The sequence below is a fragment of the Musa acuminata genome, chromosome BXJ2-8 (genome assembly GCF_036884655.1).
Source record: "Musa acuminata AAA Group cultivar baxijiao chromosome BXJ2-8, Cavendish_Baxijiao_AAA, whole genome shotgun sequence".
Taxonomy (NCBI): Eukaryota; Viridiplantae; Streptophyta; class Magnoliopsida; order Zingiberales; family Musaceae; genus Musa; species Musa acuminata.
The window spans coordinates 42,333,792-42,348,985 of NC_088345.1; the positions used below are offsets into that span (position 1 = coordinate 42,333,792).

The 15,194-nt window shown below is 38.7% G+C and overlaps 2 protein-coding genes across 4 annotated transcripts; one reads left to right on the forward strand and one right to left on the reverse strand.

Annotated features, from left to right (window-relative positions):
* Positions 1-712: 712 nt before the first annotated feature.
* On the reverse strand, positions 713-10,870 carry LOC135586931 (uncharacterized). 3 transcript variants are annotated; one of them, XM_065121575.1, is made up of 10 exons: positions 10,446-10,870; positions 9,992-10,092; positions 9,610-9,924; positions 8,588-9,480; positions 8,222-8,319; positions 7,747-7,798; positions 7,349-7,626; positions 3,606-3,946; positions 3,065-3,324; positions 713-1,313 (listed from the first exon to the last, which is right to left on the reverse strand). In XM_065121575.1, the coding sequence occupies exons 7-10, from the start codon at positions 7,363-7,365 to the stop codon at positions 1,098-1,100; spliced, it is 834 nt and encodes a 277-aa protein (XP_064977647.1). In that variant the 5' UTR covers positions 7,366-7,626; positions 7,747-7,798; positions 8,222-8,319; positions 8,588-9,480; positions 9,610-9,924; positions 9,992-10,092; positions 10,446-10,870; the 3' UTR covers positions 713-1,097. The 3 variants fall into 3 exon arrangements, with proteins under 3 accessions (XP_064977647.1, XP_064977645.1, XP_064977646.1); XM_065121573.1 differs by having other exon boundaries at positions 9,610-10,092; XM_065121574.1 differs by having other exon boundaries at positions 9,992-10,870.
* Positions 10,871-12,585: 1,715 nt separating this feature from the next.
* LOC135618218 (ethylene-responsive transcription factor ERF038-like) lies at positions 12,586-14,466 on the forward strand. Its single transcript, XM_065119084.1, has 2 exons — positions 12,586-13,801; positions 13,950-14,466. The coding sequence occupies exon 1, from the start codon at positions 12,635-12,637 to the stop codon at positions 13,130-13,132; it is 498 nt and encodes a 165-aa protein (XP_064975156.1). The 5' UTR covers positions 12,586-12,634; the 3' UTR covers positions 13,133-13,801; positions 13,950-14,466.
* Positions 14,467-15,194: the final 728 nt, after the last annotated feature.

Below are 15,194 nucleotides of genomic sequence, written 5' to 3' on the forward strand. Positions count from 1 at the left end.
TTTAGCTCTCATGTTTTGTTTCTAACCAGTGATTATGTTTGATAAGCTTGAACAGGTTTATCATATTCTCGTTCTTTCTTCATGTATGAGGAATTGAATAAACAAGTTACATCAGTGTCTATGGTGTTTTGTTTATGGTCAGCAAACTGATATGGCTGTGGACAGTCATTTTAACATGTGGAATGCAGGTAAAACCCAACAAGTCATCGACAATCACTCCCCAGAGGATGGATGGATCGAAGCATGAAGGAAATGGCATCAAGTTTAAATTACAGGTAGGTTCATCATCTTGCCATTTGGAATTTGGTCATGAACTATATCTTGTGTGATTTAATAATAAGCACCACACTTGTTTACTGAACTAACTACTTCCAAGTTCATCAGAACTTTGTTAGTGACCTGTGGAAAATTATCACTGTTGTGGTGTTTCCATCTTTACCTCGAGCAAAACATATAAATTTCTTACTCTTCAATCCACTTTTCCTCCATGTCTATCATCACAAAATTTGACCTCCACCTTTTACCAGCATCTCATGAGATGTCTTGCTATCAGTGCTTAGCATGAAATAATAACCAAATGATCTTCTTGAATGGTTAAAGTCAGGAGACATTTTCACCAGAGAAATAGTAGTATAGTAGTAGTAGATGTTTAGGTAAGTTTCACAAGGTTAAGAGAGAAGAGAACAAAAATGATACATCAGGATCAGAAAAATGCAAGAAGAATGAATGGACACTTACTTCTAACTGCATGATTTTGGTTTACTAATTTGCCATGTGGTCTACAAACAGTGCCATGAAGAAAAAATATCAATGAACAGAGCTACCAGTTCAGATACAAAGCTAGAGACCCCATCTTTGGGGATTTACCAAGAAAAATAAGTCAAAAGAAGAATCAAAATAGTGAAATAAGTTCATGTACTACATTTTCTTTTCTGGTTTTATAACCAAGGAATAAAATTTTTTAGCAACCTGCTTTAGCTCGAGGAACCTGGTTCCGACAGCCCGCAATGCTGATCAAACTCGAAACCATCAACAAGTTCATGCCAAAGCCATTATGGATCCTTGAAGCATACCCTGATGTGGTTGCTTGAAGCTTCTTATTGACAATTGAATCGGCCATCACGAGATTCAAGAGGGTGGTTGTTGTTGTTACCATCCTTGGTAAGATAGTTGTGTTGGAGTGGAACTCTCATGCCGGTGATCAGGAAGCGCCTATGGGAAGATAGGTACGGAGTGGCGGTGTGGACGGCTACGTCGCACTGCCGACAGAGCAGAGCACGGTCCTCTAAGCAGAAGAAATACCCAACTTTTTCCTGCAATCCATGGTATCAAACATATTAAGGTTAGTCCATGAACAGAGTATTAATATTGTGCAGAAGAGATTACTAAGTTCTGCAATCTAAAACAACGAATACCTAGGACAATATAAATTGTATGAAATTGTCACTACCAAGATCAAATTTTTGTGCCATGTGATCTAACTAGATCCAAGAAACTGCAATGATGTGCTCGATAAGATGAGCAAAGATGGTAGATTGTTTCTAATTTCTATGAATAAATAGAAAGGTAATTATGAGGGGAAAAAGTTGATGGATGGCTATCAAGGAACAAATCAGCGCGTAAAAGCAACGAACTTCTGTTTGCAAAACCAAGAAATAGGAATGGAAGATCGATGCACCGAATGGATGACTTCACAATAGATCAAAATTATGAGGGCTTTTAGCCACCAAAAAAATATTTGCATTTATAAATACACCTGTCAAAATTACAAGTTAAATGTCTCGCTTAGTTCACTGGCATCAGATTACATGCAAGAAGATACTTGCCTTCTTTTCCCCAAGAAAAAATTTGATCCATGTTTATTTACCAACAAAACTCGGCTCGCAACCGGTTCTTCAAATGATCAATGATCATTTGTAGTTTGAAAGAGCAGTTATATAGTCTTCAAGGAAAAAAAAGGGTGTAGCTATGATACTTGTAAATATCTTGGTCCTATGAACCCTAAAATGAAGCTTCAACAAACTGTTTGTTCATAGAGCAGCTGATTTATTTTTATAGCCACACCTATATGACTTCTTAAATCTTCTTCATGAACATTTGGCCAAAAATTACTAGTCTTTATTTGGTGCATGGACTTCCAGTTAGCAACCAACAGATCTACATTTGGATCGAAATTATCCTAAACAGTAAATGATTCATATCCTCAAAATTGCTCATTCTTTAAAAAGAAAAAAAAAGGTATCAAGACTTCTAATGAACAATTTTTTTTCTCCAATGTTATATATATTAATCAATGCATGTTAATAGTCAAAAGTGAACTTGAACACCCTAATAAATCTGACTATTTAGTAAGATCAGAGCCATATTTTCGGACTTGATAGTGAGACAGCCTATCATTTTTTTGTGTAGGAATTAACCAACAATCACCTCTTACAAAGTTCAAAAGGGATCTTCCAATCAGACAGAGCTGCCAACTGCTACACTATTGTCAAACAGACTAACTAAGACGAAACTTCGATCCAGTTAGAAGTCGCATGTCAGTTATCAATTATGAAGAACTGCATTATGAGCCTTAATTTTTGATAGATGTCAATCCAACACATGGAACTTCAATTTACTTTTGAACATAGGTTCTTTAGCTCTGATAGCATCTTAAATATCAAAACCTTAAGCCGGTAGATGCGATATGATTAATCTATACTCTCTGTAGTACATGCCCAATCATTCTAATGTGTGACAAAGGCAAGCTAGCATCTACTCATACCATTGAAAATATTGTGACTATGCTCAGAAACATATGAAGGTTAACAAATATTTCTTGGTTAAGGTTTCAACTCATGGAAAATTACTAGTACATCATATTTAGCAAAGTTGCCTCAAATTTGATCAACTGAATCAGTCAAGTGAAAGAGTTGCTTTTCTCATTTGTTTCATTCCTAGGCAAGAAATCCAAGAGACATTAAGAAGGCAATAGAAATCCATTTTTATTCTTGGGTACAAATCTAAGAAAATCAAAAAAATAATAGCATTAGATTAGCAAATGTAAAGACCGCGAGATGCCTACCTGACATATATCACAGGTGGGGGTTTGTGAAGAAGAAGAAGAAGAAGAACAAGAGTTGGAATTGGTGGGGAGGAGAGGGACCCGCTGGTGCTTCCCGGCGAGCTTGTTGGCGGCGTGCACCTTCTCGTCGCAGCCCCAGCAGAGCGCGGCCTCGTCGGCGCAGCACAGCACCGCCGCCACCGCCCCCTCGCACACGTCGCACAGTATCTTCATCCCTCTCCTCCTCGGGCCGACCGAGCATCCGCTCACCCGCGCTTCACCTGACAACGGCGAGAACAGATCAGATCACAGAAACCATTCCCGACCCCAAGTCCGGAGACCAAACCACCGTCTCAAGAATCAAAATCAGGTTTTTATGGAGATCTTTCGGTGTTTAGGTAAAGATGCGTTGCAGTTTGCACTAGAGAGGAGAATTAGTACCTCCCTCCCGATAATGTCTACCGAGAAGAAGAAGAAGAAGAAGAGGAAGGAGTTCAAGAATCAAGATCGGTTTTTGATCGAAAAATCACGAAATTTAGGGGAAATAATTTGCAATCAATACCTCTCTCCCAAAATACCTTAACAGGAAGAAGAGGGAGGAAACAGGACCCCGAGTTCTTAGCGAGTGCTGCTACGGTCGGACACTTGGACTCGACAAAACCGGCCGGACAACCACTTCCAGGTGATCTTGGAGCAGGAGCTACCGCCAATCTGCGTCGTCTGTTGTGGCCGGCGGAAACGGACTTGCGGCAGCTTCGGGAGCCCGTCTTCTGGAGGAGGAGGAGATGAAGGAGTCGGGGCTTGAAATGGTGAGGTTGTGGTCGGCGCGGGGACGGGAGAAGGCGAAGACGAAGCAAAAGGGAAAGAGATATTTTTGGCCAGCAATTTAAACTCCGACCCGCGCTGCCGAGGAGAAGACGACAACAACAAACATATGGCGTCAAGGATGACTACTACTAAAGATGATAATAATAATAATAATAATCGACTCATTAATTAAATTATTTATTATAAATTTATTTTAATTGATCTCTCACATTTGATGTGAAATTAAACTCGACATAAATCCTGTTTTTGTTATTTATTTTCAAAAATAAAACAACTAAATGAGATCTTTAAGGTCCTTAAAAAACACCTATCAAAATCATTTCACAAAATCACAATTAAGGAAAAAGAGATATTTTCCTACCAAGAAAAGTTCATATTCATTGCTCCATCACATTATTTAAAACAATACAAACTCAACCTAATTTCCCTTTTTTTTTTGTTAATTGATATTTTGTGTTTGGTAAGATTTGCAGTGAGACTTGGTATATATTTTTATTTATGAAAATAAAGTTGCATACATATAGTTTGGTGGTGCATAATATCTTAGTTTGATGCCGGAGAAATTTAAATTGACTTATAAAAATAAAATAGACCACTATTTATTACAATATCTTGAATCAGTGGGTAATGTTGACAAATGATATCAAAGTGAAATTAGAGGACAGAATAGAGCCTAAATAGAAACTGGATTCTCTTAGGATAATGCACCATTACAACTATTGCAATTATCTTCATTTATTGCATAGGCAGGAAAAGCTCCTGATATTGGTTGGCAAGCAGAGAAGATCTAATCTAATGAAGTATTTATTGCAGACAACACCATGAGAGGATGTGAATGATTCTGTGCTCTCTGTGAGGACCAGTCTACTCTCAAGTTGGAGTATGCAGACAAATGGTTAGGGGTCGATCTGATTGCAACCCTTTTTTTATTTGATTTGATTAAAGTAAAATAATTTGAATCAAAATCGACTCAAGATCGATTAATCTGATTTGATCATTCAGTTTATAATTTAAATTATATATATATATATATATATATATATATATATATATATATATATATATATATATTTAAATGAACTGATTCAATTAAATTAAATCGAATCTTAGTTCAATTGGACGATACAACATGATTTATGAAATTAAGATCTTAGAATAGTAAATTCAACTGAATTAATATTTTTTATATTAAAATCGATTCGAACCAGTTAACCTAATGAAAGAAGGGTATCATGAACTAGAACTATCTATAGCACTTAAAACCGAATTATTAGTGAGCTCGAATTGATTTTGAATCAATTCGATCTGAACACCCTAGATTACAGTTAACAATTGAAAAGCATACATAAATACTGATTTTAATATGCACATTCAAATAAATTACATATAATATCTCAACTATTTGAGGTTGTTTATTGGATCAATTGCCATCACTGATCTCTAAAAAAAAGCAATATTGCAATGTGCAATGTTTGACTCCATATTATGCACAGTGATGAACAGATAAGACTATGCATTCAAGTACAAGTCATGGATGATTTTGGAACTCGAGAAGCTTCATCTCTGAGGGGTTTATTCTAAGCCTCTTATGATCTTTTTCTATAAACCGAAGCTTACTTGTTGGGATCTATTAACTTCTTATTTACAGGGTTTATATCTTATGGATGATTTATTTAGCCTCTTATGAATATTTAGGGTTTACCTTAATATATTTTTTATGCTGATTTCCTTGCTCTTGTCAAGCTACATATGTCCTTAAATTGTTTTTTTTTTCTGTTGATATGGTAACTAGCTAGTCCAATTAAAACAATCAGTGGAGATCTATGATCTCCTGAAATAATCCAAACAACATATTTCTAGCAAGGGGGTCACTGTCACATCCTCTGCAATCTTATCATGTTTGGTCCTTTGTGCCATTAATTGGGAAACCCCACATCCTTTGTGTTACTATCACATTCAACTTTGCTACTTCTGAAGCATTCCCAAACAAATATATGTATATATATGTATATATGTACATGTATGTATGTATACATGTACATATGTATATATATATATATGTATGTACATGCATATGTATATAAATACATATACATATATATACATATGCATATATATGTATATGTATACATATGTATATATATATAAATATATATATATATATATATCGCTTGGATCATAACCCCCCCACAGATGCTCTATGTCAAAAAAAGCCTAGACTTGAACCTATTGTCACTGGGACCATGTAATTCTATGTGTCTGACACAGATGCTCAATGCCAAAAAAGCATAGACTTGCACCGATTGTCACTGATCAAAGCATTCTTGTTCGCTTAATTCTCCTGATCTACATCAGATCCCACTTGGGACCATGTAATTATTATGGCCATTTGAAAGCACAGCATATTGACAAGTCTAGTGCTGATAAAGAAATGGCTTTCATGGAGATAGGCAGGAGGGATTGTTCAGGTCCCACCATATTATCTGGTGGAGTGTCATGAGAAAGGCTCCATAACATTCCTGGACTGTTGTTTCTTTTATTGTTTGGTTGCTAGGTTTTGCACTAGGAATTTGGAGGATCTTTGATGGATCAGGCTCTTCCATTCACTTTCTTACTTCTTGTTCTTATCTTCCTTTCTTTTGGTGCTTGTATTGACTGGGTGTTGTACTTTGGAAGAGTACGGGTGATGGATCGGATAGAAAGATTCAGAACCACAAGATGGGCACTGATAGATTGAGAGAGGAAGACAGAAAAAAGATAACAAGTTCATAAGCAGGTGAGAAACAGGAATAATTAGTAAAATATCACAACAAATTAGCAAGTCAGTCAGTGAAACATTCTATTTGATGATAAGCAGATAAAGATTAGAGAGGGAGACAGACAAGAGTTACAAGTTAATAAGCAACTGAGGAACACGAAGAATTCGTATAAATAAAATAAATTAGTGAGTCATGTTATATGATGAAGTGTCAGAATGAATTTATGCTGATATTTAAACAAAATTTTGAATGCTTATACAAGGACAATAAAATTGCATCATAGATTTGTCAGCAGATATCAGAAACAAATTACTTGCAATTAAAATATTTGTGAGTAAGAAATATTCAGATCAAGAATTTATTATAATTAAATAAATCAAATAAGGATGTTAAAACTGAAAGAGAAAAAAAGAAAAGAAAAGGACTGATCAAGCTATTTGCTTTTCTGATGACCAATTCTCACAAATTAGAATTTGCAGGACATTTTAGAACATGACCAAAAGATGAACCACATTTGATGCCTATATTGAAAGCTAAGAGAAGTCAGTAATGAATAATGTGAGGGAAGAATACTAATAACATCCTAGTAATGGTAATGGAAACACCCAGTATCTTTTGAACTTGAGATTGTAAAATGCAAACTGATAAAAAGGTCTAATGACAACTTTATGTTATACGTAATTATCAATGATGCAGATGAATTCACTCCCTCAAGTACCTGGACGATTGGAGCATCTATAGACAAAGTCGGATGTTCGATAAGTTTGTCTTCAACCAGGCCATTAGCCATCCAACATGCAAGAGGCCTTGTGATGGTGTTGGTGGACAACAGAGGATGAAGATGGATGCCGAGATAACAGGGAGGTCGAAAACGATTTTTTCTGGGTGCCGTTAAGATCTTTGATCAGCTGGATAAACAAGATCTGGATAATCAAAGATCTTTGATCTTTGATTACTTGCAGGCATATACTGTCTTCGATGACTTGACTATAGCACCTACTAGGAATACCATGAAAGGAAAGATTCATACAACAAAATAAGTTGTCATTTTTGCATCAACTCAATAATGATGAAAAAAAACAAAATATAATAAATATAATAATATCAAATAGTAACCTTGAGTAGTTTAATCCCATCACATCTTGTTTCGTTGAGGTAGTAAAATTAACTGCAAGCATATAGGCAGCAATAAAGGTAATCCATCCACAGAATCACAGAATAAAACAAAAGGAGAAACACAAACGTAAACAATACTTGCAAAAAAAAAGAATCAAGCTAGTGAACTACAGGGATTAAAAATTTAAAACTGATGCGAACCAAATCTCCTCAACGAAAAAGTTAATATTAACTCAAGCAATCAATCTTGAAAAAACATAAACAAAGCAGAGTGATTGATAACAGTTTTATGGTCACAGTTGATAGAGTGATCAATAACAGTTTTAAGATCATATTTGTCAACGTTAGAGGATAAGTGAAAGAAGCATAGACCTTTTGAATCGTTGAACATACATCAACTAGACTCAAAATCAAATAAAAAATGTAATGAATGCTAATAATAAGGAAATCAATGAAGAAATACAAACGTACTAACCGGCATAACAATCTCATAGTGGAGACTAACTCGTAGACCACTTAAAACCATGTCACACAATCTCCATGGAGTAGTTCATTTATGTAACAGGCACTGACCTTTTAAAAGTGCAAAAATCTTTAGAAGTCTGTTAACATCAGTAGTCAAATATAAAAATGTAAATTAACATCATAAACACATTTACAACTAAGAAGAATATCCCAGAACGAACACGGTAGAAAAGGTTTCAGGAAATGAATGCTGGAAATGGCTAGAACATGCTAATATGACAAATGGAGACTACAGATAGTTTCATGTCCTGGAGAAAAGGCTGGGACAGAGAATTATGTGTCCTAGAAATGAAACAACTGGCCATAGGTAACAAACCTCATCTAATCATATTTGCTGTCTGCAATGCTGCGATGACACGTAGTTTTGGACAGGCTAGAATTGCACTTTCACTGTTGCGGTTGAGGGTGGCTCTGCCATGATGGATGAATACTGGAGCTAGTCTTCTGCACAAAAAAAGAGCCTCCACTCTGTCTGGATTGATACTCATTAAGGACTCTGCTTCCAGTCCCTGAGCCAAAAAATATAGTCATCTTGGATAAAATAGGATACTTAGAGGTTGTTGAGCTTCCAACAGTTTGGATCAAACCCTAAGATCCACAGGACAAGAGACTCAGACTCTGTTGGCTGATTCATCAATTCTATCCTGGAGAGATAGATATTGAAGACAAGAAGCCCATTGCCTGTGGGATATGGTGTTGAGGATTGGTTGTTGTCATTGCCATTCAACTGCTTGGGCTCCTTTAGTTCTACATAAGCTGGTGTAACTTGGAAGTGGCTTGGTAACATACTTAAGATATACTTCATAAATATCATTAACCACCTTAACATATCTGGCAGAATCTTCACCCATGCAACAAGCTTCATTGTGACTCAAGGTCCATAACCACTGAAAATGCTAAAACAAGGCTTTTAATGTTTCTGATATTTGTCATACTTTTCATGCATCTCCTTAGGTATGGTGCTCACCATGGTGTTCCTGATTCAATGTTGTGTTAATTAGCTCTAGCTGGATTTCTCGTGCTTCTTGAAAACTATATATTTGCAGTTTCCTCTATTGTTGTGAGGATACTATTCACAGAGTCATACAAAAGTTTTAGGTGTGGAGAAACGATCTCCAGTATCTTCCAGTGACCCAGTCATGAGCTGATAGAGCTTCATTATAGTCATCAGATCTCAATTTGTAAGGCTATCTCAGCAAATTTTCCTTCCTGCACTCAAGAAGCTTTACAAATTTCACACTCTCCTTATTGTTGAAAACAAAATCATAAACTAAAGCAACCACATCTATGCAATTACATTCAAGATATTAGCATAACAATGTACAACAAACAACTGACCTTTCATCATAAGAATGTTCTTGTTGGAAAGATCTCTAAGATTAGCACTATAGACGTCATGTGTTGAGCAGTTGTTGTCTAAGGTGATAATGAACAACTTAGTCTTCATATTCCAATTTGAAAAGCTAACACCAATTGCTTCACTAAGTGTATTTTCTGGATGAGGTGAAGATACCATCATGAAATTAAACATTCTTCTATGCAAACTCCAGTTACTGTCAATGTATTGCCAACTAACAACTGTTCAATCTGGGTCTCAGCAAGATTTCCTCTACAATTTATCCTACTTTGTATCATACTAGTTATCTCTTTGACCTGCCAAAGAATGATGGATATTCACCTTGTAATCATTACAAAAGCTGTCTGTGCCGAAGTGACTGACCTGGAACAAATTTCTCTTAACTTCACAGCAGTAATACCACCAGCACCACTACAACACCGACAAGCAGTAAAGTCCCAACCATTTGGGATCAGAATCTTCTTCTGTCATTGAGCAAGGATACCAAATTATGGAAAATGGTAAAAGCAATGTGTCATGATCAACAAATTTTCAACAAAAATATCTATCTATTCACTCTGGTATTTTGTGTATATCGTTATTCTCTTCAGGAAGGATGTATCTCTTAATTTTGCCAACTGCAGTTGCTTCACATCAAGAATCACATTCCATCTTACAGCATCAACCACCTACTGAATGTTCATGAAATGTTGGCTCATTTTCTACTATTTGAGAACTCAGTTAAACGTATCTGCTGTTTATGACGAATGGCTTGTGGTCAGACCCTCATACAGCAAGAATGGAGCCTGACAATAATAAGAACAAAGTTCGAGATTACCGTCAGTTTGTAAAGCGAAGCCATTCATGGGATGACGGCGAGCTACCAGTGCTGTTTGATGCTGCAAATACCCCCCCCTTATGCATTTCAACAAACACGTCGTGACTGCAATCACACCTCCGGAACTGTGCATGGGTCACACATAGGACCTACGTATGAGAACTCCAGCGGTTGGTGGCTCCCTTAAGGCTCCATCCCTTCGCCATATCCCGTCTGCTGTGGTCGTCTCTGCATCACCATGACAGGAGCACCGCGTGGCCTCCGAGCCGAAAGTGCCATCCAGCAAAGGAATAAGAGGAAGCTGGGTGCTGATATCATGATCCCAGTACCTGCAGGCTCCAGCTCTGCCCATGCCGAGCTCAATTTCCTCGGTCTCGTATTCGTCAAAACTGCCCCTTTTCTTCCACGACCAGCTCCACCAACCACTGAGAAAGCTCCATCTATTAGTTGTAAAAGGAGGGAGTCTAACTCGGTCTACAAAACGACATGAAACGTCACAGATGCAGCTGTGTCCACCGATGCAGGAAAACTCTCCCTGAGGTGTCTCCTTCCTCTTCATACAGGAGCAAGGAAGCTTCTTCCTCCCTGCAACAGCACGGTCACGTCGTCATGCCATGGCCCCGTTCAATTCTTTTCCCCCCCTAAATAGTTTATCGCTGCTCCTTCATGCCTCATGTCACCTCAGATTCTGATCGGCATTCATATGCTATACACCATCTGCAAGTCAACAAAACAAATGTTCGTCAACATTGGAGGTTCTCACAGCTGTTAAAAGCCACACAGATGTTGACAATGGACGTCCGTCGTCAGGACGACAATGAAACGATCAGGCATTAAGTCGAACAACTGTTGGACAACGGAATTCGATGAGACAGAACTGGGACGATACGCTGCTCTCTGCAGGAGCCGATCATGGTAGATCACCAACGACGGTCGCACAAAATCTTGGGATTCAATCTTCATATAAAAGAAGATGTATTATACGGAAAAATAAATCTATGAAATAATATTTGGATTATATAATATCTAAACTATTATATATATATAATTTATTATAATATATAAAATAATTTTTTTCAGAAGAAAAAAAATCAAATTATTTTTAGAAAAATCGTTCATCATCAAATGGGTTCTAATTTACCGGCTCGTGCGGACGTATAAAATCTTGACAACTCAGCTCAGCTATTATGCGACCATCAGATCGGCTGTGAGTTCACTCTCGGATTTGACGTGGACATGTACATGTACGTGCTGCTGTGCGATCACGTAGATGTTCCATCCAAGTGGCAGCCTGTGGAAGATCAAACCCGGTCTACGAGTAGGACACTGATGCATCATCATCATCATTATGTCGATGTCAGATCAACTCGATCCATTCAATGAATCGATACACGTCCTCATCATGTTTCTGAGTCCAAACACCAAGCATTGATCCTAAATTCTTACATTTAAATCAAGTATGCAGATCAAAAGTAGTTCGAGTCGGACCGGACAAATCATAAATCGAGCCGGTTAAATCGAACAAGAACCGATATTACTAAGACCGGTTCGGGTCTGGTGATTGAGGCCGAAGTGAAGTGTTGCGGGACGCATAAGGTTAAAGCGCACGGACGCGCCCACCGCCACGTACGGACGCACAGGCGGCGGCTCCGTGCTACGGTCAACCGGCTCGTGCGGTGTGAGCCACAGAGTTCAAAGGCACGAGGGGATAGGAGGAGGAGAACTCGCCCGGGCATTTCGACAAGCAATTGATGCTCCACCGATGGGAGCCAGTTCGATCCAGCTGTGGCACGGCAGAAGCAATTCAACGATGACAACGACCGCATCCTTCGCATGTCTTCTCCTCCGCTCGATTGCACTGCGTGCAACAAATCCAATATATGAGTAGAACATCCACCCATTGAATACGATCTTCTCTCTTACGTACAACCACGGACATGCAGCCCGCTGCATCAACATCTGCTTCATATTATATTCGCTTAATGCTACAGAATAAGGATATGAACTGCATGTTGTGAAGCCCACCGAATTCTTATCCATCTTACGTAGTTACTAGGAAGCTTGCTTTCTCCTAAACAAGCTCCATGTGTCGAAATAACACGCATCATCCCGTCGCCTATATATATGCTTCCACAAACTCTTCGTCATCTCGACTCTGACGAGCTGAAGATTGTGGTGCGGAGACAGCCATGGAGCATGCGGAGGAGATGAGAGCAGATGCGGCGGTGCATTATCGAGGGGTGAGGAAGAGGAAATGGGGCAAATGGGTGTCGGAGATCCGGGAGCCGGGGAAGAAGAGCAGGATATGGCTGGGGAGCTTCGAGTCGGCGGAGATGGCGGCGGTGGCGCACGACGTGGCGGCGCTGCGGCTCAAGGGCCACGACGCGCAGCTCAACTTCCCGGAGTCGGCGGAGCAGCTGCCGCGGCCCAGGAGCTCGGACCCCAAGGACATCCGCTCCGCGGCGCTGGAGGCGGCCGCGAGGCTCCGGTGCAAGACCACCACCTCTCGGGCCGGGATGTCGTCGGCGCTGGAGCGGCTCGGGAACGACGAGCTCGGCCTCGACTCCCCCAAGATGTGGCTGGACCTGGCCGAAGCGCTGCTGCTAACCCCACCGGCTTGGAACAGCGAGGTGAGCGAGCTCGAGGACTGGGAACACCATGGATCCTTATGGGATCCCTTCCCGTAACCTATATATATCGCATTAACTCACATCCTTGTATTTAATGAGGATGATTGGGTGCTTTAACTCCATAAATATTGACTCGAAATGTACTCTATCTATTCTTGATGCATAAAAGCCAAAAGAAATGCATGTAAGTGCAGTTCTTGGTTGCAGAAAGATGACAGCCAAGACTGCAGAGCATAAGAGAGCATTTACTGTCTGTTAAGCCTCTCAGTTTGATCTAATCGAATGATGTTTGCTTGGGAGAGAAACATAATAGATTGGGACAATGGAAGCATCACCACGCACACACTGTGGAAATCAAGGTTCATGAACCTTCATTCTTATGCCGTTGGCTGTCACCGATGCAGCTCAATAGATAGACATACTGCACAAACAACACATAGACATTCACTAATCCATGCAAAAAGGGTATCCTAAACCTGGTTTAAGTTTCTTTCTCTGTTGTATAAAGAGCATTTTAAATGCAGATTTGAAATCTGAAGTCTTCAGACAAAGAGAGATGAACAGTGGAAGGGTTATCCGATAAGAGTACAGCAGACAATAGTTCCTAAGACTCGTCAGTGTACTTTCTGTGAATAGTCTAAGGTATTGAGTGCAGCTGGGAACCTTCCTAACCAAAGTCCAAAAACAAAGAGATGCTTGAACAGTCTCCCATCAGGAGACAATGAGGTTAGCACAAGCTATTGATTATTTAGATTTGTTCCAATGACAGACAGATCATTGTCTGCAGATGACATAATGCTGTGCACCTTAAATATTCTTCAGTACACGGATTCAATCTCAGAAGCAAATACAATATTAATCACCTGTGTTGCAGAATCATCGACCCATATCTTCTCAGGCAAAGACAAAAGCAGCACTCGTTTTAGAACTCACGCAAAAACGTGATGATTGAGAACAGATTTCACTTTTATGACAGCTATAATTGCAAGAAAACAATTCAAAGCCAGTCAAAAGGAACATGAGGAGGAGAAACAATGCCACAAACTATGATGGTGATGGAAGATATGAAGGATCCCCCGTGTCGGAAAGGGAGTAGCTGCTCTTCGTAGAGCAAGGAACAAGATAATCTGCATTAGGTGGGAAGAAAATCTGAGCATCTTTAGTGTTGGATATTGTTTTAGGTGTGAAGTTGCAGGATGTTTCCAATGGTCAATGGGTCCAACTTGGTCAAGGCACCATGCATTTGCTACCAGTAAAGAAGATAATAAAGCAACAGCATTGCTGTAGGAGTGACCTCATGAGATTAATGAATGGTGGACAACTGGAGAGATGGAGACTAAAATTCTCCTATTATATGGAGTATGTTTCAGTGGCTTTGCTGCCATCTCCTGCCACTTGTGTCATTCTTTTAATGCTCTTTTGTCAAGGATAGAGAGAGAGAGAGAGAGAGAGAGAGAGAGAGAGAGAGAGAGTACTAAGCATTGTGATACGATCCACACGTTTAATATGCTTTCTTTATTGATCAAATATGGTAGTGTGAAAACAAGCCTCGCTCAGAGTCAAAATCTGAGCTAGCTTGATAGCTACATGGCAATCTAAGTCACAGGAATGAGTGAGATTGGTTGTGTGAAATGAAGATTTGACCTCTACAGTCATTGAATCTTGCGAAGTTTCATGTGGAGGTGATAATGACAATTTCTCTAAGTTAACCTATCTGATGAGATTATTAAAGTATATAAAAAAGAAAACATGTACAACAACAGTAATTTGAGATCTGTTAAGGTCATTATTCAATTCTGATGTTGATTCAAATCCAATCAAGATCTTACTTGGCATCTAATCCCATAAAATTAGATTGAAAATATTTATGATAAAATTCATCTAATATTTAAATTTATTTCAGGTAAGTGTCGAATCTACTTAAGAATAAATGCTTTGAAGTTGTTGTTATGGAGGATGGCTTTTTTATAGTATGATATGTCATAGTTAAATGATGAAAATAATTATCCATATTTTTATATAATATACTAACATTGATCACAATTGAAAATATTAACCTGAAATTTTTGGATGAGATTTTCTGATAATAACTTATGTGAATAACCTTGGAGTCATAAAA